This window comes from Solanum dulcamara, chromosome 6 (assembly GCF_947179165.1).
Source record: "Solanum dulcamara chromosome 6, daSolDulc1.2, whole genome shotgun sequence".
NCBI lineage: Eukaryota > Viridiplantae > Streptophyta > Magnoliopsida > Solanales > Solanaceae > Solanum > Solanum dulcamara.
In genome coordinates, this window is record NC_077242.1 from 42,431,559 (window position 1) to 42,458,080 (window position 26,522).

Genomic DNA, 26,522 nt, shown 5'->3' on the forward strand with positions numbered 1-26,522 from the left:
GCGACCATAAAAGCCCATATAGTTTAGTTCAATAATTGATAATTTCTCCGTAATTCAAATGTGTTCCTATGCCATAAAATTAAAAAAAGACGGCACAAACACGCACAAGAAAGTCAACTAAATAGGTACATACACGTGAAAATATGGTAGCATCGGCCTAAAATTAGAGGCGGCAAGACGGCAAAAATTATTGTAACATTTGTCATTTTACACAAAAAAGTAAAATAGCCGTCCTTGTTCTTGCATGTAGTTTTCGCGCCAGCTCACCAAAGTCAAAGACTATAGCTGTCATTTACAAAAAAAATTCTAAAACGGATTTTCCTTGACATGGCTTCCTCCAGCTCTTTAGACAACATCCTCCACCACACCAGCGGGTTCTTATCGGAAACCCTTGTGCATTCTGACCTCCGTCACCGGATATTCTCACTCTTTCATCAATCTGCTGATCAAACTCTTGCTGTTGAAACTATAGAAAATGCAGTTTCCACTTCCAACTCCTCTACCGTCACAACACTCAGACTAGCTGAAAAGATCCTAGATTCTCAAAACACATTTTCTTCCTTTTTGTTATCTCTAGTTTACACTCTTCTGCACAGACCCGTAGATGCTGCTCTTAGTCTTCTTCATGTGTTTTACTCAAATCCTTCCATTGCAAGAGTGGAGATTGCACCTCTTGTTTTTGAAGAATTGTTTCTCATTCATCTCATTCCCATTCTTCAGTGGTACAATCACCAAAGGTCAACAATTATGTCACTGAATGAGTCAGCAGCTACCAAGTCCTTGTCAACTATGAGCAGAGAGCAAGCCTCCCAGTTGAAAGATTTGGAGAACGAGTACGTGGAAATTCTTGATGAGAATTGTAGGGTTTTTGCTGGTTACTTTAAGGAGGTTTTGCGAGCCAAAAATCAGGACAGGTTTATTGATCCACCATCCGTAATTGTACAAAATTTTGAGTTTACCAAAGATGAGGAGATGATAAATCAAGAACTTGGATTGAAAAATGGACGGTATAATAATGTAATGCTTGCTTTACTGTTATGTAGAATTCTACCTTGATTTACTTTGTTGTTTACTTCATCTTGTGATAATGTTTTGTTGCTAAAGAATTTAGTAATATATGCCTCTCGAAATCTGAATTTACTGAACAAATTTGAAATAGTATGCATTTTTCAGTAAAGGGGAATATCCTATGATTCTATGCTGATAATTTCTCATTTACTTTAGCTTTCTATGACTCTATATTCTTGCATACTTCCGTGCAGCCAATATGGGCTGATTCTATTGAAGGAGATAAGTCATTCAAATTGAATAGGAGTAGCAAAAAGTTGTCCAAGTTTCCCTCGTTTTATCCACAGAGAGTTTCCCTGAAAGTTCTTAAAAGCCAAACATCATCAATAAAATCAAAGCCTTTGGGCAATTCCAATTTTGATTTGGAACATGAGTCTTGTTCAAGTGATGATTCCAATGATCCTTATTCCACTGAATCCAAAGGAGAAAATGAGGTAAGGTAACCGATAATAACAATGAATCAGAATAGCCAGCAGACTGATACCCCTATACAGGTTTTTCTAGTTATTAAAGTGATCCTTGTGTCTTTTAGGATATGAACAAAAGAATGCCATTGCTCAACACAAGGCAGAGGCAATACCTAAACGAAAAGCAACCTACTTTTGGAGAATCAAGCTGGTAGGTGTAAATAGAGCACTTGCTAGAGTTCAACATCTTTTTGGACATAATATTTATGACTTTATTGCTATATCAGCCGTGCAGATCCTTTGATGGAATCCAGTGGAAAGAATACACCACCAAAGGATTTTGTATGTCCCATAACTACACATGTACTTGAAGATCCAGTGACTCTTGAAACTGGCCAGACATATGAAAGAAAGGCAATTCAAGAATGGCTGGAGAGGGGAAATGCCACTTGCCCAATAACACGGCAGAAGCTACATAGTACTCAACTACCAAAAACAAATTATGTGCTCAAGCGCCTCATTGCAAGCTGGCAGGAAAAGGACCAAAATTCAACTCCTGTTCAAATGCAACTGAATAGGTGTGAGCCTGATCATCAACCAGTGAAGAAACCAGCTCCTCATACTGGTTTAGGAGGCCAAGGTTCTTTAGATGGAACCATCAGTGAGCTTTGCCGTGCAATAACCAACCTCTGTACATCAGAGATTCTAAGAGAGTCTGAAATGGCAGTGCTCCAAATTGAGCAGTTCTGGAGAGAAGGTCAGATGATTGATATTCAGACGATGCTCTCAAAACCTCCAGTTGTCAATGGTTTTGTAGAGATCCTTTCCAATTCTGTTGATCCCCATGTTTTGATGGCAACGATATTTCTCCTCTCTGAGCTTGGATCAAGAGATAATGGTGTCATTCAAACACTGACCAGAGTTGACACTGATGTAGAATGCATTGTTGCTCTTTTCCAGAAGGGGTTACTGGAAGCTGTAGTTCTGATCTCTCTATTGATGCCATTTATTGGTAATCTTGCAGAAATGGAATTGCTGGACTCTCTTCTAAAAGTTCTCGTCAGTTGGGAGGAAGACTTGGTTAGTATGTTTATGAATCCCAAATCAGCTTCAGTGCTTCTTCTACGACATGTTCTTAGAAACACAGAGGACGAAAGAGCATCAAAAATTGTGAAGAGGTTCACTTCGGCAAAAGTAATTGAGGCTATTTTAGGCAGCTTGGAAGCTGAATTAGTCGAAGAACGACAATCAGCTGTTCTTATACTGTTGAGATGCATGCAACAGGATGGACGCTGCAGGAATGTGATAGCTGATAAGGCTGAATTAACCCACCTGTTAGAGAGCTTCATTGAGTCGAACGATGCAGATAGGTTTGAGATTATCCAATTCCTCTCTGAACTGGTCAAGTTAAACAGGTAAATAACTCTTAACTATATGAAATTCCATCTTGTTCAAATATCTCTACTCACAGTATTATTTCTCCAGAAGGGCATTTAATGAGCAAGTGTTGCACATTATTAAGAATGAAGGTACTTATAGCACAATGCACAGCCTCCTCATATACCTACAGACAGCTCTCCCTGATCAGTGTCCTGTTGTGGCTGGCCTAATTCTACAACTTGATCTTCTTGTACGAGTCTTAGTTTATATCCATATCATCCTCAACCTAGTTTCCTGTGTTTTCTCTATCTGGATATGAACAATCACATCTCATGCGAAATAACAAGGGCTATCTTGAACTGCAGGCAGAACCAAGGAAAATGAGCATCTACAGAGAGGAAGCTGTAGATGTCCTAATTATGTGTCTCAAAAATTCAGATTATCCTGACTCTCAAATAGCTGCTGCTGAGACACTTTTAGTGCTCCAAGGAAGGTTTTCCTATTCTGGTAAACCTCTTATCAGGGAGTTTCTACTTAAACGTGCAGGACTTGACCAGACAGATAGTAATGTGGTGCAAAATGATACTCGATATCTGTCGAGTAGTCAAGAATCAATGGTCAGCTTCATTCCTATAAAAGATGCAGTACCATTCCTAAATCATGATACCAGATGTGAAATACTAAATTTCAATCCTCTTCTGTTCTCTAAAAAACCTTTATAGGAAGAAGAGCAAGCTGCTGAGGACTGGGAGAGGAAAATGGCATTTTCTCTTGTCAGCTATGAATTCGGATTACTATTTGAGGCTTTAGCAGATGGCCTGAAGAGCAAATCAGCAGATTTATTTTCTGCATGTTTTCTGTCTGCTACTTGGCTGGTAGACATGTTGACCATCCTACCAGACACTGGAATTAGAGGAGCAGCAAGAGTATGCTTGCTCAAGCAGTTTGTATCAATATTCAAATCTTCAAGGGACACAGAGAATAAAGCACTTTGCTTGCTTGCACTGAGGAGTTTTATCCGTGAGCCTGGTATGTAGAACATTCAATAGCACGACATTTAATTATGGAGACTTTCGGGTATATATGAGTAGTAATCAGTCAAATTGATATGGAACATATTTGTCTATAGATGACGTATTTTTGACATGTTACTGTGGTTTTGTTGGTCGTGGATTTATATCCAAGACATAATGTTGGTCATTGAAGATTATTCTCATTTGTCATATGGTGAATTTCAGAAGGACTGCATGATATAATTATCCATGTGAAGGATATACTTAAAGGCTTGAGAGAACTAAAGAAATCATCCACCATGGCTGTTGAAGTTTTTAACCTTTTTTCAGAAGAGCGAGAATCTAGTGCTGTAAGCTTCTGGTATATCCCCACATTATTTATCTGCAATATTAACCACCCTAATCATCCAAATTTTACTTGTATCAGGATATGTGGAATCATAAAGAAATTGCACTGGAGGATTGCAGCATTAACGGTGAAGTCTCTTCAATTGTGTCCTTCAGAAATAAAGTTTTTTCCAGTCACACAGATGGAACTATAAAGGTTTGTCATCTAATATAAGCTATTTTCGGATGAACTCGCTTCATTGGTTCAAGATGCTTTATTTTTCTTGTCTTGTGAAATTGTAAATTAATGACTGTCTTTTATCAATTGTAAATAAGTTGTGAACCATTACCTTTAAGCTATGCTAAGGAAAAGAAAATATGAGATGTCATATATGTTAAGAGTGGTCTTAGTCTGCCCCTGCATATCATGAATACTTGTTTATCAAAATTATTATAGAGCAATGTTTAGATAAAAGGACCTTGGTTCAGTGTCATCAGCGCAATTGTAGAACAAAAGCTTGCAAGGTTGAGTTTGATGGAAAATTTCTTTATTCTTGAAGGTATGGACAGTAAAAGCTAAAAGTTTACACCTCATCCAAGAAATCCGAGATCATCTCAAAGCTGTGACAAGCCTTGTGGTTCTACAATCAGGAGAAAAGTTGTACAGTGGTTCACTTGATAGAACTGTGAGAGTAAGATATACATCTCTTAAGACTCATAACACACATCGTTTATCTTGCTAAACCTAACTGTACTGTTACTTGTAGGTGTGGTCCATCCAGGATGAAGGAATAGAATCTGAAGAAATTCATGAAATGAAGGATCATGTCAACAACCTACTGGTCTCAAATAGCTTGTCATGCTTCATTCCTCAGGGAGCTGGCATTAAGGTCAGTTCTCCAGGGTCATGTACTTTCTCATAGAAATTTAGGAAAAACCATGTTTCAGATTCTTAAACTTATTTATGAATTCCGCTTCGACATCACCTGGTAGAAATTTCTCCTTAAACTTCTTTAAGTGCAAAATTTAGAATGTTTACTTCACATTTTGTGAAAATAATAAACATTGATTGATTAAAATACAATCGACAAAAAAGTTGGTACTTTTTTTCCTTCTCCTCTCAATGTTGATAATTTAATGACTTTGTATGTGAATCGTTGGAGGTTGTTAGTTTAACTGTATATTGTATCCCAAATCAGGTGCATTCATGGAATGGAGCAACCAAACTTTTAAATCAACAGAAGTATGCAAAATGCCTGACTCTTGTTAAAGGAAAACTGTATTGTGGATGTCTTGATAACAGCATTCAGGTAAAACATATTACATTTGATATTTAATATGAGAGAAGATACACCTAAATATTGATTCATATATTTTATTCATTTATAGGATATTGATTTGCCAACTGGAACAATTAATTCTATTCAAAGCGGCTCAAGAAAATTATTAGGGAAATCAAGTCCGATTTATGCCATACAAGTTCATGATGGACTACTATTTTCAGCTGGTACTTCCTTAGATGGATCAGCTGTAAAGGTATTGTGTATGGACAAGCAAATGATACTGTTATTCACCAATTTAGTTTTAATCTCTGCATTAGATGCTTCATGCTTCTTCAAAAGTATGACCACCATGCATTTTCTACAAAAACAGTCGTAAATATTGAACATCTTTTACATTAAAATAGAAACACACTCATTAACATTCTCTGTTTTTCTATTTTTGTTTGGTAAAAAAGATATGGAATACAGCAAATTACAGTATGGTTGGATCATTGCAATCCCCGTTAGAAGTTCGCACAATGGCTGTCAGTTCAGAGCTGATCTACTTAGGGGGGAAAGGAGGGATTGTGGAAGCCTGGTGTAAAAAGAAACATAATAGAGTGGAGACACTCCAAACTGGTATAAATGGCAAAGTTGTTTGCATGGCTCTTGATACTAATGAAGAGACTTTGGTCATTGGAACATCTGATGGCAGAATTCAGGTAGACTACTACTTTTCTCTCTTGAATTAGTATCTTATAGTGATCCTTTGAACTAAAATACATTCTACAGGCTTGGAGGCTGAGTTGAAGTAAAATGGTGTAATCAGCTGGTTTCAGAGTTAAGATGGAGACCAGAAAATATTTATCAACATTCTTTTAGGAAATAAGCAACAAAAATGCCCATATAAACAATGTTACTAAAATATGTACATAGTTGAATTTGTTACATCAAAAAACTCTTGGGTTTGATCGCAACTTTCTGTAGTTCAGTTTGTCAATAGGAAATGTCGACAGCCGAATGATTATCCATGTTGAAGTCAGAACCGCGTGGGTCTTCTAAACAAGAAGTTCATCATTGCACTTTGTAGGGGGTAAAAATAGTCGAGACACATATCCGTATTGAATCCTCACACGTGGAAGCCAGTAAGAATTACGCAAGGCAAAGCTAGACAAGATCGACGTGTGGCCAAGATATACAATGATGCAAGGAAGATAACAAAGTTAGCTATGTTACTCTGAAAACTGATCGTACGATTCAATCCTTGGGAATAATACCCGATCATAGCTTCGAACGCCCAGGAGAAAAGTCAGCAGCCAGTACTAGCCGTTATAAAATCGTTCCCCGGATATTACTCTTCTTATCCTTAAATGCCATTTAATTAATCATTTATCTTGAGTTAAGAGGGGTTAAACCTTGGCAATCAGCTCCTGAGTAGTTACCTCTATAAAAACAGTAGAATCACCACCTAGTAAATCATCAAATTCATTTGTTGAATACTTCAATTTCTTTCTAGCAAATTTCGCAACCCTTTCTTCTGCCCTCACCACTTCTTTCGTTGATCCTATCCACTTCCTTTGCAGAATACCAAAAAAAGAGATGAATTAGCAGATCATAGGGCTAAGTAGTCAGAATTGAATCTGTTGGCTTTCTCAATCCATTTGTGAATAATAATTCAAGGACGTGAAGCAAATACTTCTAGCTTCTTACAAAGTCCTTTCTTCAATGAAAAAATGTCTTAAATTAACTTTGGCGAGTCGAACTTCAGGCAAAAAGTCCAATGTTTTAACTTTTATAAAGACGCTTCAAATGAAAAGGTCCAATGTTTAACTTTTATAAAGACATTTCAAATGAACATATCCGAGTCAGATGTGAATTTTTAACACAATCGCATACATTTGAAATAGTTTCTACTTCGAATATTAATAAATAGGCAGCCCCAAAAAAACAAAACTTGTGCACTTCACCCTAAGTACTCGGTTCATCTGGTGGAATCAGCGGGTTCTAAAGATTTCTGCAGCTGAGGAACAGTGATTGTGATTTCTGAAAATCAGCGACAAATACAGTGGTGAACATGGAACTGTTGCAAATTGAGTGAAATTTGTCGAGATCTCAACCAAATTGTGTGAATAGTTTTTTATTATAACAGCACTTTCTCACCCTAGACTAATTTGCATATTGCCAGTTTCATTGCCTCTAACACACGAGTTGAGCAAGAAGTTCTTATTTCCACAAAACATTCTTCATACAAAGTTTTGATATTATGGCACAAAAGCGAGTACAGATATATCGAAAGGCATTATTGGCATAGATTCCAGAAGCTAATTGTAGAGCCAGAATACTTGGGAGGCAGTTATAAACTTAAAGAGCCTTGAGAATTTCATCAGCACCGGAAACCGTGAACTCCCCTCCAGATTCAATGTTAGCTACTTTCACCTCAAGGTCCTCAACCAAAAGAGCATACCTTCGTGATCGAACACCAAGCCCCTTCTCCGACAGATCAAGCTCCAGCCCAAGGGCATGGGTGTATTGTCCAGCTCCATCGGCAAGGAATTTTACATGTTTGTTCTCAGGGTAAGTTTTTGCCCAGGCCTTCATCACAAAGGGGTCATTGACTGCAGCAGTAATGCAAACATGTGACTATTTCCACATTAGTACATTAGACGTAACAGAAGAAAAAATGTGCATGAGACGGAGAAATGACACTACTATGCAAAATTCCATCTACTAGGGGTGTGTTTGGTAGGAAGGAAAATGTTCTAATGAAAAATATTTTCTTGAAAAATAGAGTAGATTTGTTATTTATTTTCTAGTATTTTGTAAGTAAGCAAAAAATACATACTATCTCAAGATCATTTTTATATAAAGTAGCAAAACACTATGGGAGTGGACGATTAGGGGTTCGGGTGGTTGGATGGTCAACAAATGGGAGTTGGGTGGGTGGGGAGGAGACAATGAATTTTGAATGCCACTTACGAAACTTGTTTCCCTACTTTCATTTGGTATTAGAAAAGTCATTTTCCTCATTTAGGGAACTTGTTTTCCGAACCAAACATGGAAAAATTCAACATTTTGTTCAACAAAAGAAATCATTGGCTCTTTCCTTGAGGCTAAAATTACTAATGCCTCCATTCACTTTTGCTTGTCTACTTTGAACTTTACACACCCCTTGAGAAACAATGATTAATATGGGTATTTATCAAAATAACCATACTAATTGATGTGTAGTCTGATATCTTGGTAAATGATTTGAAAAATGAGTAATAAATGTTGAGGGTAAAATATGAAAAAAAATATGTTTCTCTTGATATGCTAAAAGTGACATGTAAAAGTGAAAACGTATTTTAGTATAGTGGAAAAGTAAAAGTGAACTTTGTTCATTGTTTACAAGTTATTTCCCGTTCAGCCTCCACATGTCCAATGTCACCAATTGTAACAACTCAACCAATTACTGTTACAATTTGCGTTGAATTTCATGTTTTGAGGTCTTGGATAAATTAATATTATGTTTTAGGACCAATTGGTGTGGTTTGGTTGGTATCCGAAGGGCTCGGGTGAATTTCAGCATCATCAGGGACCAGTTAAGATATCGCAGAAAAATGCTAGTGCACGCTCTGGTGACTTTGATAAGTAATCTTCTAAATAGATTGCGGACACTTGGTGGATTCTGGACATGGAAAGGTCGCGTTGGAGGGTTAGAACATTTACTTTTAACCTCAATGAAGAGATTTTCCAAGATTAAAAATGTTGTGTATACTACATATACAGGGTACTATATATATGAGGAGATGAGCATATATGTGGATGCCGGAATTGTATAAAGGTGATATATTTTTATTTGAACTATGCATGTATGCGTTGTTACATGCTAGAAAATCATTAGTGTTCATGCACGTCAATTTACATGTTTTGAGTTGTTTTATCATGTAATTGATTGCTTTATATTTTAGATAATAGTAGACAGAAATTGAGGTTATATTGGGGCATGCTAGACACATTCAAGATATGTGTACGGAATGGATCCTCCCTCTAGAGTCACCAACATGGAACAAGATATCATGACGGGGTATACGATCTTATCTTATGGGCATGGGGTGCTGGTTGATGTTCTGGATGGTTGGACACTTGTACAAGGCAGTTATGGATAAAGTTCCAATCTTTGTCGTGCATATTAGGATATATGTTGATGTGATCATACATTTATTAAAGGCCTAACCCATCGGTGGCCCCTCAAAATTGGCACCAACTTTCACTTAGACACCTCAACTAAACTTTGTTCATTTTAGACACCTCAAGTAAGGTTCTGATGTGTCATTTTGATACTTTTTTTTACAATCACCCAAATATCTAAAGTGTGTGTAATACACTTGACACTGATGTGTCAAAGTGACCAATTAAATGAAGAAACATGACAGATATATCAAAAATAATTTTAAAATAATGACTTTTGATTAGAAAAAAGTGATCATTAACTTTATTTAATTGGTCACTTTGACACATCAGCGGCAAATCTATTACACACACTTTAGATATTTGGGTGATTGTAAAAAAAAGTATCAAAATGACACATCAGAACATTACTTGAGGTGTCTAAAATGAACAAATCTTAGTTGAAGTGTCTAAGTGAAAGTTGGTGCCAACTTTGAGGGGCCACCGATGGGTTCCGCCTTTATTAAATGTAATATTTGAGCATATCCAATCATGTCTTACTTAGGGATGGCAAAATAAACTCAAATCCATCCAACCTGCCCAACCCGTCCGATGATTCTACGGGTTGGGTCATGACCCGTTCTTGAGTTGACCCAATCTCTTCTCTATTATCATTGCGTCACAAGACTTTGACGGAGGCCACGTCCTTGGAACGTAACCTTCTGACCTGGTGATCAAGTATGGCTATAGGGTGTTCCTCATAAGGTAGTTCCTCCATCACTTGGACATCATCCACAGGGAATACTCTAGAAGGATCACCAGTACATTTGCGAAGCATCGACACATGGAAGACTGGGTGTACTGCTTCCAAATCTGATGGTAGGTCCAACTCATAGGCAATCTTACCTACCTTACAAATGATCTGATAAGGGCCAATGTACCTCGGGCCAAGTTTCCCTTTCTTGCCGAATTTCATTACACTTTTCATTGGTGACGCTTTCAAGAACACCTGATCCTCAACCTCAAACTATAAGTGTCGACGTCGATTATTTGCGTATGACTTTTGTCGACTCTGGGCTACTAATAGTTTCTCCTGCATGAGCTTCACTTTATCAATAGCTTCACGTCTGGGCGTATTAGTTTAGTCTCACTAACCTTAAACCAATCAATAGGTGATCTGCACTTTCTGTCATACGAGCTTCATATGGTGCCATTTGGACACTAGAATGATGGCTATTATTATAGCAAACTCAATAAGTGGCAAATGATCAACCCAGCTACCTTTGAAGTCAATTATACAGGCCCGCAACATATCTTCTAGCATTTGAGTAGTACGCTCGGCCTGTCCATTAGTCTGAGAGTGAAATGTTGTACTAAGATTCACCTGTGTTCCCTATCCCTTCTGGAACGATCTCCAAAAGTTAGCTGTAAATTGAACTTCTCTGTCTGAGATAGTAGATGTGGGGACTCCGTGAAGTCATACTATTTCCTTAATATATAACATCGTATAGTCCTCAGCTGAATATGTAGTTTTAACTGGAAGAAAATGGGTTGATTTTGTCAGCTTATCCACAATAACCTATATAAAATCATAGGTCTGTGGAGCGCGAGGAAAGCCTGTAATGAAGTCTATATTCTGGAATCTTCAGCCTCATGTATTACCTTTTAATTTCCTTTAAAAGACTTTAACTGTCACTCTACTTTTTAGCTCTTAATCTCAATCCTTAGGGTTGGTTGTCAAGTAACGCTGGAGTTCCCCCATATAATAACTTTACATAGCTGCTCTGTGCTCGATCTATCATTAACTGGTATAATTCTGAAAAAATTTGACATATAAGTTCACCATCTTGCGTAAACCATTTTATAATTCCCTTAACCCAACTTGTAACACTCTAGACACATTATCTCGTGTCGTTTCTTTATCTTTAATTCAGACTCTTCTATTGCCCTTTTACTCTGATTTTGCTCTAAATTTCCTGTCACACGTTATATTGCAATCTTTACAAGAATATACGAAGGTGCTCAACTTTGCCCAAAAAATACCTTAGCATCATCTCGCTAGTCTTCATACTTTCCCTTGCCTTCTCCTCTCTTATCTTACTATCGGTATCGAAATAGATCTTTGATCCAACCATGGCCATGTCATGTTTTCCCTTAGTACTAATTCTATCCTGGTAACTTGGCTGAACACATATTTGCATCCCCCTGTAACGTACGCCAATATCCTAGCTACATTGTCACTATTGACTCCATACTCTTCTTATCATGTACTCATTCAAGTTTCATCACATTAAAAATTGGACGTATCATGTATAACTTAAAGATGTGTTTGGTGTAAAAAATTGTATTTAAGTGTTTGAAAGAGGATTTGAGGAGTCCACAAGCGCAATTTTGGCTTTTTGAATGTTTCATTCATGCATAATAAAATCATGGTATTGTTATACTACATTAGTCTTGGTATCAGATAACACACCAATTAGGTATTAAGTTATACATACCAAGATTAGTTATACGTTATTCAAAAACGAAAACACCAAGCATGGGATAAAATGTTGGTAGAAGCATTTTAATAGTGGGCATACTAAAATATTAATTTTGCATGATATATTAGTGAGTACAAAGTAGAGAAAGTGATCATTTTTTTTGTAACTCATGTAACATATTCTCCTAATTATCTTCTACTAATTACCCCTCTACACCTTAAATTATTATCCACTATCTTAACATTTACAATATGGAAGAAATTCTACACCCATAAAAAAGACGATTTCTTCCTTGTGATGGATGGGTGAGAAGTATTATATTGTAGATGAAAAAGAATATATATTGGATTTATAGTTTGAGATTTGAGTAGTGCAAGAGAATTGAGATAAAGAAAATACTCCCAACTTATTCTCTTTAAAGAAGTACTATTTTATTGAAGGTGGTTCTTTTTGTGGTGGAGCTTTGGACCTAACAGCTAGTCTGGGTTGTTAGAGTCTCACGAATTCGACCTATACCGGAGAATGCAAGTCAAGAGTTATATTGTTGGACCGACAATCATTGCAGTGGGTTTGAATTACACATTTTATTTATTTATTTATTTCTACTGTTAATACCAAATTGTCTACAGTGATTGTTTCAACAATCCATCACACCAAAGGAGCACTAAATGGTTCCAGTCCGTCTTATTTTATGTAATTATGATTTTTTATCACAATATTCAACTTTAGTTCATTTCAAGACTCTTGACAAATTTTATTGAGTACTTGATTGATTGTATCTTTTCTATAACCACGTGAATCTTCCCCAAAAGATATTTTTTTTTGCAAAAAAGCCAAAAACTTAAATTATTGGAGCTCTGTATCGCTAAGAGACTTTCTCAGATCTGAAGAGTAAATGTTTACTGATCACTGAGTCAAATCAGCAAGTACATGAACCACTGTGGAAACAGACACACTGAACAAAATAAAAATCATAGAAAGACCCAGACAAGATAAAAGAACTTGTTGAGATTGTAAGATTTAGCCATAATTTCCGGGGGGAAAGAAGTTAAATAACCCTCTTGGTGAAGAAACAACAAACAAATAAATATAGATGAAAAAGAAACATACCACTGATGCAAAGGATTTCGACGACGCCTTTTGACTTCAACGCGTCAGCCTTTTCAATAAATCCAGGCACATGCTTCGTGCTGAATATAACATTTCACAGATCAATATCATAGATCGGATGCTCGATTCATCAGAAAACCTAAAGAAATTAAATAGAACCTGCAAGTGGGAGTGAAAGCTCCAGGAACGGCGAAAATAATGACCTTCTTGCCCTTAGCAAGTGAGTGTACTGAGACGCTCTGCAGCTGATCTTGCTCGTCGAAGTAAGATACCTTACCATCGGGGATGACGTCACCAACGGCGATGGGAGCCATTTTTCTGCTAGTTAGGTCGAGTTGGGTAGTGATGACAGATGTGTGTTGAGCTTCCAGGGAGGGATTTATATATATTATATGAAAATTTTATTTAAATACATAATTTATTTTATTATATTTTTTTAAAATTCTATCATTTAAAAAAATTATTTTACACAATATATTAATCGAATATATTATTTTATGTGATGTATCAAAATGTAGGAATATATCACTTTACGTGATGTATCGATCGGATACATTACTTTACGCGAAGTATGAGGACGTTTTGAGATATATCCAATTTTTACCAAATTTAAGAAATTTTTATAATTTGAAAAAGAGTAGGAATAAAATGTAATTAGCTCTAAATTTGTGTAATCTTATATATTATATATTAGGTTTGGTGGATTTAATATTTTTTGTCTGTATGGTGTACAAGTCAAAACGAATTGATGAACCAAGTCGAAACGACAAAAAGAACCGACTTGTGATTTGGTTTTGTTGGTTTGACGTTGAAAATATAAATCGATTATTGTTGATTTTATTTGGTATTAATAGAAAAAAAAAGTCAAATCGAATCCAAACCAAACCGACATAATAATAATTTTATTTTTTATAATATGCTTTGTAAATATTTTTTAAATTAGTTTATAACTTTCAATGTTTACATATATTATTTTATATTTGGGCTTGTAATATGACTAAAAAATTTGATATGTGTTGTGTCTTTTTTTTCAGTTTTTGGTATGTTTTCCTAAAATAATGTCTTGAAAATGACATTATTCATCTTATTTTTTTCAATTTTATTTATTCAAGTGTCTTTTAGAAGTCATTAAACAATATAATCACAGGATCAAGAAAACAACCTTCAATTGAGAATTTTAAGTGCAGTATTAAATTACACGATCAAGGGAATAACTTCTTCAATTTGATCTATTTTTCAATCATGGTGTAATTGTAAAAAAATAAAAAAAAATTGAGAAAACTGAAAGAACCAACTAAAATCTAAACCGAAAAAATCGACATTAGATAAAGTCGTGTACCTATATTTTATAAATAGAGTCATACATATCATTGTCATATGCCGTACCCGACCTATGATTGGACTTGGTGAATAAAGTCGTGTACACATATACCATACCCAGCTCGTCATGGGACTCGGTGCGATAATCATATCATCATCTCACGTATCTGGCTCTCCAGCGAGGGACTCAGTGAATAATATAGTGAAACCATACAGGATAACATACCCGACCCTCTAATAAGGGACTCGGTGGATAATACAATAACAATATGCACGAGTAGGGTATCATTAGCAACCATGTGTAATTAGATCATCATCAGAGACTCAATAGAATAATCAAAATGAACCATCATTTGAAAATCAAGACAGTAGTCATTTCACATACCCTTCGATTGTCATTATGAATTATACCAAATATGAATTATACCGAAATATGAATTATACTAAACTAGGATGACTGGAATCATACACATGTATCAAGACATAATGATATAAGTTCTAGAAATCAAGGACATTAGCCATCCTAGTGTATCTAAGAATAAGAGCTTCTTTGGAATTTATACATTCATCGTCCATTTGTTTCATATGGATCATGCCAAAAGAAAGAAAGGTTAGCTTTACATACCTTTAGCGTTTATTCACACTCAACACGTATATGCTGCCCAATAGTGTCTCAACCTATATTAAGATGTTAAGCACTATGGTTAAGCTATGGAAAGGCATAAAACTTACTTTATTGTTAGTAGGTTATTTCAAGAAAATTGGACAACACGTCCCCTATAATGCTTTCTATCCTCACATCCAACTATCCATACAATCACCAAGCAACATCCACAATCACACATTTAAATTCCATTTTAACACTAGCCAAGACGAGATTCAAGAATACTTCAAACAACCCACATAACATTTGATAACCATCCACATACGACTACTACTTATTCAAGTTATCTTTAATGATCCATAGTCTTAGCGTTTTCATCAAAACAACCCTACAACAGCCTAACCAACATACACCAAACGTATCATCTTAACTATTATTAATCTTCCAAGATCAACAACAACAACAACAACATATCAAAATAACCCCCAACTAAAAACGTAAAGAGATGCCCGATAATCTCACGAACACCTACGAATATGCCAAACGAACAATCTACATTCATTATACATTACTTAATGCATTCCTTCCATCCAAATTCATGAACTATACCAAAAACCATACGTTAAAAACATCACCTTCTTGTGTGCAAGAAAATTATATTAACATTATTTTAACTCCTACAACAGCCCATAAACAATTACAACTCCAACTTGAAATATCAAATTCTTCCATTTGTATTATATAATCAGCCATAACAATAACATCAAAAGTAGTTATAATTAATTCCATCATTTCTGGATTAAGGCATCCCATTATTTATAATCAACATAATACAAGTTTTAACTCTTAATCCCTCCAATCAACAAGAACAATAACAAACCCAAAACAGCCCACTAATTGAATAAAAATGATTTCAACTCTAACCATCAAATTTCTTCACTCTCTTATCATATAATCCATGACAACAACAACCACAACATTAATCAAAATTAATCCACCATTTGTAGATTAGAACAGCCCCAACATGGCCCAAACGGAGATTTAACATTAACATATATAATTCTTTCACTTTTAAAACATAATCCATAACAATAATAGCAACAACAACCATCAACCCAGTCTAGTTCAAAAACTCCAATTCTGTCCATTTTAACACCAACACTAATCATGGAGTTTTCTTAATTTCAATTCCATTTAATACAAGTTAATCTCTTCATTACAACATCATTAGCTCCAATTTTTTATGACAAAAGAAGAAACCTTACGTCAAGTTTAATTTGGGCAGATTCCATAATGACTTGCACCATTTGCATGTACAACAGCCCCCTACGACTTGAACAACTTCCAAACATCAACATACATAATTTCATACATCCAATTCACATTTATACACTCACAACACGTCCAAACTCACCCTAAAACGTATAGAAAATGATCAACTCTTACCTTGATAACTTACCTCCTTAGTTTGCTGAAATTTGTGGATTAAAATGGTAAGTATTCTTGCTGCCCCAATGATCAAAGTTACATTGCTGATCACCCCAAATGGTTGGAACACCTTAGAAACTTAGTTTTTGGCATCAAATTCGTGAGCTCAACTTACTCAACCATGGCCGAAGCTTCACCTTTCTCTTTCTCTATTTGGTGAAGATGAGAGCTTCTCTCTCTTTCTTGATGAATATTTTGGAGTTGGAAGTGCTTTTGTGCTGATTATTTGGTCAACAAGGAGACCATGTGTGCTGCCCAAGGTGCCTACTTATCCCTTACTAAAGCATGGGCTAATTAGATTTGGCCATGTGGCAGTAGGGACCACTTTTCAGCCTACTAATAGCTTAATTTATCTTAATTAATCCTAAATCCCCACTTAATAATCTAATCATGGTTAATTAATCCCTAATCTCAACTAATATTTCTACACTGATTGAAATTTACAAACAAGTCAAGCCATTTTAAAATTCAAAATTAAGAGTCCTTGAATTTATGTCCATTAGCTCACGAATAGTCCAATGTACAAATATATAGAATATAACACCGCCTTTAACTTGAGTGGACTTGCTTGTGAATAATTTGACGTAAAAACATATGGGGTATAACAACAAATCATAGATTGGGTCGTAGATCTGAAATTTGTTCTTTTTCTTGAGATTTCTCCTTCGTTCTAACTTTTTGACTTTCGAGGTCTTACAACATCTCCCCCTTGGGAATATTCTTCCTTAAATGCGATTAACTTATCATAGGATGGACATGGAAAGTGGACTGGAAACCCAACATAATAGTAATGACACCATAAAATGAATAGAACATGAAAATTTCAACTCAACATAAAACATGGCTTTAAAAATCCACTTTCATAAACATGCATGCATATGAATGACATAAGAGGAACTGAATACGTAAGAGTTCAATTAACTTGACTAAGAATAACTTACTACCTTAGGCTTGAATAGAGGGAAAGAGATATGGTATCGTTTCATCATATCTGCCTCCGCTTCCCAAGTAGCACTTTCTACTTGTTGATTCCTCCATAATACCTTGATGGACACAACTTCTTTGTTTCTTAACTTCTTAATTTGCCGATCTAAGATTTCCACCAGAACTTCTTCATACATCAAATTCTCTTTAATACTTACATCTTCCAATGGTACAATTGAATTTGAATCACCACAAACTTTCTCAACATAGATACATGGAACACCGGGTGAACCATAGATAATTCAAATGGTAAATCTAACTCGTAAGCCATCTTTCCAATGCGTCTAAATATCTTATAAGGTCCAACGTATCTAGGACTCAATTTCTCTTTCCTACCAAATCGCATTACACTCTTCATGGGTGAACCTTCAAATTGACCCAATCATTAACCTCAAATTCAAGTTCTCTCTTCCTAACACCTAAATAGGACTTTTAACGACTTTGAGCCGCCTTCAACCTTCCTCTTATGAGTCTCACCTTTTCCACAACATCTATTACCAAATCAGGACCAATCAAGACCATCTCACCTACCTCAAACCATCCCATCGGGGACCTACATCTTCTCCCACACAAGGCTTCAAAAGGAGCCATTTGAATGCTAGAGTGATAACTATTATTGTAGGAAAACTCAATCAATGGAAAATGTTCATCCCAAATCCCTTTAAAATCCATAACATACGCTCTCAACATATCCTCTAGGGTTTAGATCATTCTTTCGGCTTGACCATTGGTTTGAGGATAGAAAGTGGTACTTAACTTAACCTTTATACCAAGACCCTTTTGTAACGACTTCCAAAAGTGTGAAGTGAATTGATTACTTTGATCCGATATAATGGACAAGGGAACACCATGAAGTCTTACCAATTCACGAACATACAACTTAGCATAATCTTTGGCACTATAAGAAGTCTTAACTGGTAGAAAATGAGTTGACTTAGTCATCCGATCTACAACAACCCATATGGAATAATATTGCTTCTTAGTACGAGGCAAACCCGTTACAAAGTCCATATTCACATCTTTCCACTTCCAAGTAAGAATTTCAATATCTTGGGCTAGACCTCTCGGTCTTTGATGCTCAACTTTAATTTGTTGACAATTAGGACATTTTGCTACAAACTCCTCTATGTTCTTTTTCATGCCATTCCACCAATACACTTCCCTCAAATCACGATGCATCTTGGTGGAACCCAATTAAATTGAATACCGAAAGCTATGAGCCTTATTTAATATCAACTCTCTTAAACCATTAACATTGGGCATACACAACCGACCTTCATAACAGAGTACACCATCTCCTCCTTGAGAGAAAGACTCAATGGATTTTTTGGCAACCGACTTCTTTAACTCAACTAACACCGGGTCATGATCTTTTTTGTCCTTAACATCCTCCATAAGAGACGATTTTGAACCATTATGCATAAGAACACCTCCATCATTAGAATCAACCAACCGCACACCTAAACATTCCAATCTATGAAGGTCCTTAACCAATTCTTTCTTACCTTCTTCAACATGTGCAACACTATTCATGGACAATACACTTAGTGCATCTGCAACTGTATTAGCCTTGCTCGGGTGGTATAACACACTCATATCATAGTCTTTCAACAATTCAAGCCATTTTCTTTGTCGAAGTTTCAAATCTTTTTGCTTAAATACATATTGTAAACTCTTATGGTCGGTGAACACATCCACATGGACACCATAAAGATAGTGTCTCCAAATCTTCAAAGAAAACACAACCGCTGCTAGCTCTAAGTCATGACTCGGATAATTTTGTTTATGCACCTTAAGTTTCCTAGAAGCATAGGTTATCACCTTACCATGTTGCATCAAAACACAACCAAGACCAACCCTTGAAGCATCACAATATACCACAAAACCATCGAACCCTTCCGACAAGGTCAGAATAGGAGCGGTAGTAAGACGATCTTTCAACTCTTAGAAACTCTTCTCAAAAGCTTCCGACCATTCAAACTTCACTTTCTTTTGAGTCAACTTGGTCAAAGGTGATGATATCGATGAGAAACCTTATATAAATCTCCTAAAATATCTATCTAGGCCTAAGAAACTTCTAATATCCGAAGAAGACAACGGTCTAGGCCAATTCTTAACTGCCTCGATTTTCTTAGGATCAACCATAATCCCTTTACCGGACACAATGTGACCAAGAAAGATACCTCCCTTAGCCAAAACTCACATTTGTTGAAGTTAACAAATAATTGCTTGTCCCTTATAGAGTTTGCAACACAATCCTTAGGTGATTAGCATGCTCCTCCTCATTCTGAGAGTAAACCAAAATATCATTAATAAACACAATTACAAACATGTACAAATATTGTTTGAACACCCTATTCATCAAATCCATGAATTCCGCAGGGGCATTGGTCATACCAAATGACATAAATAAGAACTCATAATAACCTTACCTTGTTTGAAATATCATCTTAGGAATATCACACTACCTCACCCTTAGTTGGTGATAACTGGAACGGAGATCAATATTAGAAATGTAACTTACCCCTTACAATTGGTCAAACAAATCATCTATCCTTGGAATTGTGTATTTATTCTTGATGGTTACTTTGTTCAATTGCCGGTATTCAATTCACATATGTAGCAAACCATCATTCTTTTTAAGAAATAAAATGAGAGAACCTAATGGGAATATACTTGGTCTAATGAAACCTTTGTCTAATAAGTCTTAATTGATCCTTTAACTCCTTTAATTATGCTAGGGCCATTTGATAAGGAGGGATACAAATGGGTTGAGTACCTAAAAGAAAGTCTATACCAAAATCAATCTCCCTTTCGGAAGGGACACCGGGTAGATCATCGAGAAACACATTCGAAAACTCACTTATAATAGGGACTGACTCTACAGTAGGGGCTTCAGAATTTTTATCCCTAACCCTTACAAGATGATAGATACAACCCTTGAAAATCATTTTTGGAGCTTTAAGGCATGAAATGAATTGACCTTTGAGCATGGAATTATACCCTTCCATTCTAGGACCAGCTTATTAGGAAATTTGAATCCAACCACTCAGGGTTCTATAATCAATAGAAGCATAACATGAATATAGCTAATCCATACCAAGGATAACATTAAAATCGGTCATCTCAAGCTCAACTAGATCACATGGGGTAACTTTATGGAAAACTGACACCGAACAACTTTTATAGACTCTTTTGGCCATAACCGACTCACCTACGAGAGTATAAACGGAAAAAGGCTCTAGAAATATTTTGGAGCTAACATCAAATCTCATGGCCACATAAGGAGTAACAAAAGACAAATTTGCACCAGGATAAAGTAAGATATAAACATCATAGTGAAAGACCCATATTATACCGGTAACTACATCGGGAGTCTCCTCCACTTCTTGCTTACCATGAAGAGCATAAAACTGATTGTTGCATTGACCACCTTTTGGTTGCACTTGAGAACCTTGCGCAACTTACCACATCAATAGCATACATTCAAACCCGCTAAACACTCACCCTTGTGGTTCTTGCCACACTTTTTGCAATTGGGGGTCACTTGACCAATAGGAGCACCTCCTTGAGGCTTAGGGTTGGGCACCCTATCATTGTCAAACCTTAGAGTGGTGGCATTTGAGGATTCTTGGATGGAGTACCTTTGGTGAAAATGAGGACGTACACCACCTCTAAACTTACAATAAGAGAAATCACCACCATCGGTCCTTGACCTCTTGGACTAGCTAGTTTTCTTCTTTATCCGTCTTACACTTCTTTGAGACCATAGTAGACACACCTGACCTGACAAAAACTTGCTCATACCAGCTCTTGAGTCATTAACCATGAATGAAGCGTATTTTGACAATTGAGTAAACTTGAGGGCATACTTTCTCACACTCATACCACCTTGCTTAAGATTAATGAACTCTTATACTTTGGCCTCCCTCAACTCCAATGGGAAGAATGATTAAGAAACACTCCTTTAAACTCATCCCAAGTCACAAAATCTGCCTCTCTATGCTTCTCGCTTTTCCATGAGCTTGGGCACCTTATGGCACTTGCCATCTATGTGCTACTTGTACTTGAGGATGACATTCTCTACCTTTGTTAGCACCATGAGGGAACTCAGATTAGTTATGGCCCACATTGCCACATCCATACTAAACACCCTTTCCCATCAAACACCTTTCTCTATGGTTCTTTCCACACTTAAAAAACTTTAGAAAAGTGAGGCTACTAGCACTCACATTTACACCTTGACCCTTAGGTTATGACACCCTATCCTTATCAAACGTTTTTACTAAACCTTGGCCTTGTTGAGAACAGCCACTAATACCACCGGTCCTAGAATTTGAGAACCCATTTTCATATCGAGCCCTCTTAGAGTCTCTCATCCTTATCTCTTTGAGTTCTCTCCTTCAATTTGCTCGGTAAAAGCCATGAGACGAGATGTGTCCATTTCCTTAATAAGCATAGCGGTATGACATTTCTTTGTAACTAAGTCAAATACCCCTAATATGAATTGGCTCATGCGGGCATGTGGATCAGTAACCAATAAAGGAGCATACTTGGATAGCTTGGTGAACTTGAGGGCATAATCTCTCATACCCATATTGCCTTGCCTAATATTAATAAACTCCGACATCTTTGCCTCTCTTAGTTCAAGAGGGAAGAAACGATCAAAAAAAGCAAGCTTGAAGGCTTTCCACTCAATGGGACCTTCATCCACTCTTTCTAACTTTCATTGAGTATACCAAACTTGGGAAACACTCTTGAGTTGGTAAGCCGCCAACTCTGCTTTATCTTCTGAAGTCACTCCCATAATACTCACTATATTATAAACCTCATCAATAAAATCTTGAGGATACTCATCAACTTTCAAACTGTGGAACTTAGGAGGTTTCATCCTTACAAAGTTCCTTACTCTAGAATTCGGAGTAAGAGCATTAGGAGGAACCGCAACCTCTTGGTTGGCCATAACTTGGGCTAGCATATTAATAGCAGTCCAGAACTCTGCTTTAGTCACTTGGTCGGGTAGGGGACCATTGTCTTGAGGGATCGGAAGAACTTGGTATCAAAGTACAAGGTTTAAGATATCCTAGGGAGTCCAACATTCCACGCCAAGTAGAGTCTTATTCATGAGTCACGAACTGATCTAGGGCCTAGTCGTAACACCCCGAAGGGCTCCAACTAATCCTCTTGAATATCATAAGAATATATAAAGTAAGGTAAGTGCAGAAATAACATAGGAAAAATCTAACTCATGAATCATAAAAGAGATGTAAACTTGACTACATAGACTCTAAACCATATATCTAACAATGCCTTTACTACATAAGATGGGTGAGGGCTAAGACATGTCCCCTAGATCAACCTCAATATGAATATAACAAAGTCATTAGAAAGGAAAAAACTCATCACTAGTCCTCGATAGATGAGGACTCACCAAAATTCCACCAATATGATAGCTCAACTAGCCATGTGTAGGTGGAATGTGATCCTCGACCCCTACATTATGAGAAAATATAGGAAACCATATGCGTTAGTACGTTTGAATATACTAAGTATGTGGGCATGCCATGCAATATGAATAATAAGATGCAATAATCAATTTAGTACATGATAAAGAGAACAAGTAAAGTCATGAGAAAACCGTAATGATCAAAGCATTTAAGAGACATAGTTGAAATCATAACGATCATAAGGAGTATATATACATATGTGAGATAGAACCATAATTGACAACAAGACCATGTGATCTATAACATGGAATCCCAATATCTCCCCATACAATGAAAGAAAGGGGAATCTACTTGACAAGGTAGACTCTACCCTACTAGGCGGGACATGAACATACGCTATATGTGGATCCACTAGCTAAGCCAAAGGCACTCCTACGGTGACACGTAGTTATGAGAAAAAAAACTTTATATTAGGACCCCATAGGTCGAAAGGGATGTGGCACAACTTGGTAGTGCATTTGTTTTGGGTACAAAATGTCCCCCACCTCAATTCATCATTCAGTGCTAAGTCAAATCACACAGAATACATAATATAGTAATCATACTTAACATATAATCAGATACTTGTTCATAAACTTCATAATTCATAGATTAGCTCATTTTCATGTCATACTTGCAATGTGAGTATAAGCCTTTCAACATCACAATATCATACTTGCACAATTTATGTCATTAGGTTCCAGATCACCAATTAAGGATCCTAAGTCACCCTTCTTAATAAATTTCATGTAATTAATGACTTGAACATAGTTATAATCCATGATTATAATTCATACTTGAATTTAGAGTAAAACTCATATATATAGTCAATTTGGATGAAAACCATGAGAATACTTTAAAATTATTGAACTTCATAATCATACTTCCTGTAAATCATCATTGAAAATAGCTTCATACATGGGAATTCATAATTCAACTTGAACTCATGCAATTCATGTAAACACATACTTATAATGATTGTTGATAACAAATAAAATATAATTGAAACAACCTAATGTAATTTATCAAACTAGGGTTACAAACTCAATTGAAATTCATGATATTTTTAATAAAAAAACCTTAGGACTCCATGGAAAAAAACAACCCATGGATCAATCCCTACATACCTTGAATGAAATTGAGAAAGAAGACTTGTTCTTGAAGAAACCCTAGCCAAAACTTGAGGAAGATGAAGATCTCTTGAGGAAATTTGGGAGAGAAGTCTTAAAGTGATTTATAGTTTATGAGGTAAATGAATAGACTTAGGAGTATTTAGGACAATTACGTAATGAATCTAGTCCATAAAATGTCCACATGCATTAATGAAAGAATAGGGAAATGGACAAACTACCCTTCACTTAACTCAAAATTAGAACTATACGGAGAACCCATTATGGTCCGTGATCCTCACCATGGCCGGTGATGGTGTACTTAAAGTTAGAATTGATCTTGAAATCTTGGGGTTGCATGGAAAAGTTTTAGGACTTCCTCCACGAAGACCTTCACGGTCTTTGAATAACGGGCTTGGTACAAGACCTGCTGGAGGGTCTGCAGGAGTGACCATCATGAAACCCACCATGGTCCGTGAAGGTTAACGCAACCCTTGGTGCTGTGTTGCGGTCCTTACCTTGGGAAAGTTCCTGAGGGTCCAAGGGGAGGGGTTACCACAAAGGGCACCATGGCTCGTGGTACTCACCATGGCCAATGTCCCTTGTCATGGTTCCTTCCCTGCAGGACTTATTTTCAGAACCACCACCACAGTGGCTTATCACAAGTCATTAGGCTGACTACGGTGAGTGATGGCCTTCATGGTCATCACCTGGTGCCAAAAGCTGTATTTTTTCTGGGATGTCATCTTCTGTTCCTCATTTTGCGACTTTTCAACTTTTGAGGTCTTACATCATCGCATATGGAAAGTAAGTAAATACATCAATCAAACCTTAGAGTGGAAGATATCTCGAACTAGCATCTCAAAGAAAGAGAAAGTTCAAAGTAACTTATTTGAATAGTCGAAGCTACAAATTCGTGATAGTCTAAACATGTCTCTACTAGTTTAGATAGGGCTTAGGACATATTCATAGCTCACCAACATAAGATGTAAAAATTCATAATGGAATATGAAATGAAACCATAAAAGTTGTGTCCTTGAAACATGAAGGCTCTTCAATGCGAGTATAATACTCAAGATCTAGCCACAAACGAGAGAATGAGTGTGATGATCGTCGAACCCTATGTTGTGATACAATGTAGGCAAAAAGTATGCATTAGTACATGGTGTGTACTAAGTATTAGAGAAATGGGCATAATGTAGACATGATAGCATGATGAGCATAAAACATGTTATTCAAGATTAATAATTATTTGAAAGAATGAGATTTAAAATCATAACTCATAACATATGGTCAATGCATTATTTGAAATAATCATTAGGTATGATAAGAATAAAACATTGTTCATTTGTGGAATATAACCTTTAGCCAACATTTAAGTCCATGCGAGCTATAACATGGAATCCGGTGTTACTCCCACATTAAAAAGAGAGAGACTACTTACCAAGGTAGAATCCTTGAGAACATCTGTAACATTGAGCTATTTGTGGATCCACTAGCTAGGCCAATTATGGCAAACCTAACGGGGTAACGTAGTTTGGGACTAGAGGTTTCTACTATTGTTTCCTTGGGTTGCTTCTTGAGCTTCCGGACCGAATTCACCTCAATGCCCTCTTGGTGCTTAGTCAATATCCCAACAGAATTCATAAATTATAATCATTAACAATATTTAGTAAAGGCAACAGTAAATACCAATCCACATACTAAAGTAGTCATAAGTGTAGCTCATTAACGTGGTGATTCATACAAGAATGAGAATTTTTTTCATCTTTATGAATCCATGAGCTGGTGAGAAAAACTTTCATCTCTTTCATAAATGTGTGAGAAAACCTTTCACAACCTTTATACCAGTTCTTAAAAACTGTCTGGTGAGTCACCAAACCCCACTTCTCCTTTCCAAACTTCCCCTCTTCAGAGTCAATTTTTTCAGGAATATTTGGTAAGGTTACGTTGCTCACTTAACCAGCTTGGCGAGTCGCCAATTTTTCTCTTTTCTTGATGATCTTTCTTTCCTTCTGAGCATATTATTCAAAAACTTTGGGAGAACTCATTTTCCCTTTGGTGAGTCATCAAGGCCCTTTGGTGAGTCGCAAATTCCACTAGGCGAGCTTCAGACTCAAATTCTTCACCATTTGTTTTTTCTTTTTTAACTTATTGTTCGACTTTTCAGCTTTTGGGGCTTCAAAATATCTTTTCGTAGGAAAAATTTGTCCTCGAATAAGACTCAAATTAGCATGAAAAGAGTAGGAGAAGAGACATAGCAGCCTAAAATGAATATAGTAACATAGTATTATACATAGAACTTGTAATATTTAATCCAAAGTGAACATAT

At 36.4% G+C, this 26,522-nt stretch overlaps 2 protein-coding genes across 5 annotated transcripts; one reads left to right on the plus strand and one right to left on the minus strand.

Annotated features, from left to right (window-relative positions):
• The first annotated feature begins 654 nt into the window (after positions 1-654).
• On the plus strand, positions 655-6,434 carry LOC129891087 (putative E3 ubiquitin-protein ligase LIN-1). 4 transcript variants are annotated; one of them, XM_055966337.1, is made up of 15 exons: positions 655-1,017; positions 1,263-1,502; positions 1,601-1,686; positions 1,763-2,890; positions 2,961-3,105; positions 3,221-3,472; positions 3,578-3,884; positions 4,094-4,218; positions 4,296-4,412; positions 4,756-4,887; positions 4,963-5,085; positions 5,395-5,505; positions 5,585-5,731; positions 5,934-6,179; positions 6,250-6,434. In XM_055966337.1, the coding sequence occupies exons 1-15, from the start codon at positions 748-750 to the stop codon at positions 6,265-6,267; spliced, it is 3,447 nt and encodes a 1,148-aa protein (XP_055822312.1). In that variant the 5' UTR covers positions 655-747; the 3' UTR covers positions 6,268-6,434. The 4 variants fall into 4 exon arrangements, with proteins under 4 accessions (XP_055822312.1, XP_055822313.1, XP_055822314.1 ...); XM_055966338.1 differs by having other exon boundaries at positions 2,964-3,105; XM_055966339.1 differs by lacking the exon at positions 1,263-1,502.
• A 1,231-nt stretch (positions 6,435-7,665) lies between these two features.
• Positions 7,666-13,571, minus strand: LOC129891089 (peroxiredoxin-2). The gene is made up of 3 exons (XM_055966341.1): positions 13,359-13,571; positions 13,200-13,279; positions 7,666-8,072 (listed from the first exon to the last, which is right to left on the minus strand). The coding sequence occupies exons 1-3, from the start codon at positions 13,511-13,513 to the stop codon at positions 7,819-7,821; spliced, it is 489 nt and encodes a 162-aa protein (XP_055822316.1). The 5' UTR covers positions 13,514-13,571; the 3' UTR covers positions 7,666-7,818.
• Between the last annotated feature and the right edge of the window lie 12,951 nt (positions 13,572-26,522).

Bases quoted from the DNA above. Each gene is read 5' to 3' on its own strand.
- LOC129891087 (XM_055966337.1), top strand. From the start codon at position 748: ATGTCACTGAATGAGTCAGCAGCTACCAAGTCCTTGTCAACTATGAGC. The intron at 1,018-1,262 runs GTAATGCTTGCT...ACTTCCGTGCAG, and splicing joins AAAATGGACGGTATAATAAT to CCAATATGGGCTGATTCTAT. The intron at 2,891-2,960 runs GTAAATAACTCT...TTATTTCTCCAG, and splicing joins GAACTGGTCAAGTTAAACAG to AAGGGCATTTAATGAGCAAG.
- LOC129891089 (XM_055966341.1), bottom strand. From the start codon at position 13,513: ATGGCTCCCATCGCCGTTGGTGACGTCATCCCCGATGGTAAGGTATCT. The intron at 13,280-13,358 runs GTTCTATTTAAT...TGTTATATTCAG, and splicing joins GCTTTCACTCCCACTTGCAG to CACGAAGCATGTGCCTGGAT. The intron at 8,073-13,199 runs GTATGTTTCTTT...TTACTGCTGCAG, and splicing joins CGAAATCCTTTGCATCAGTG to TCAATGACCCCTTTGTGATG.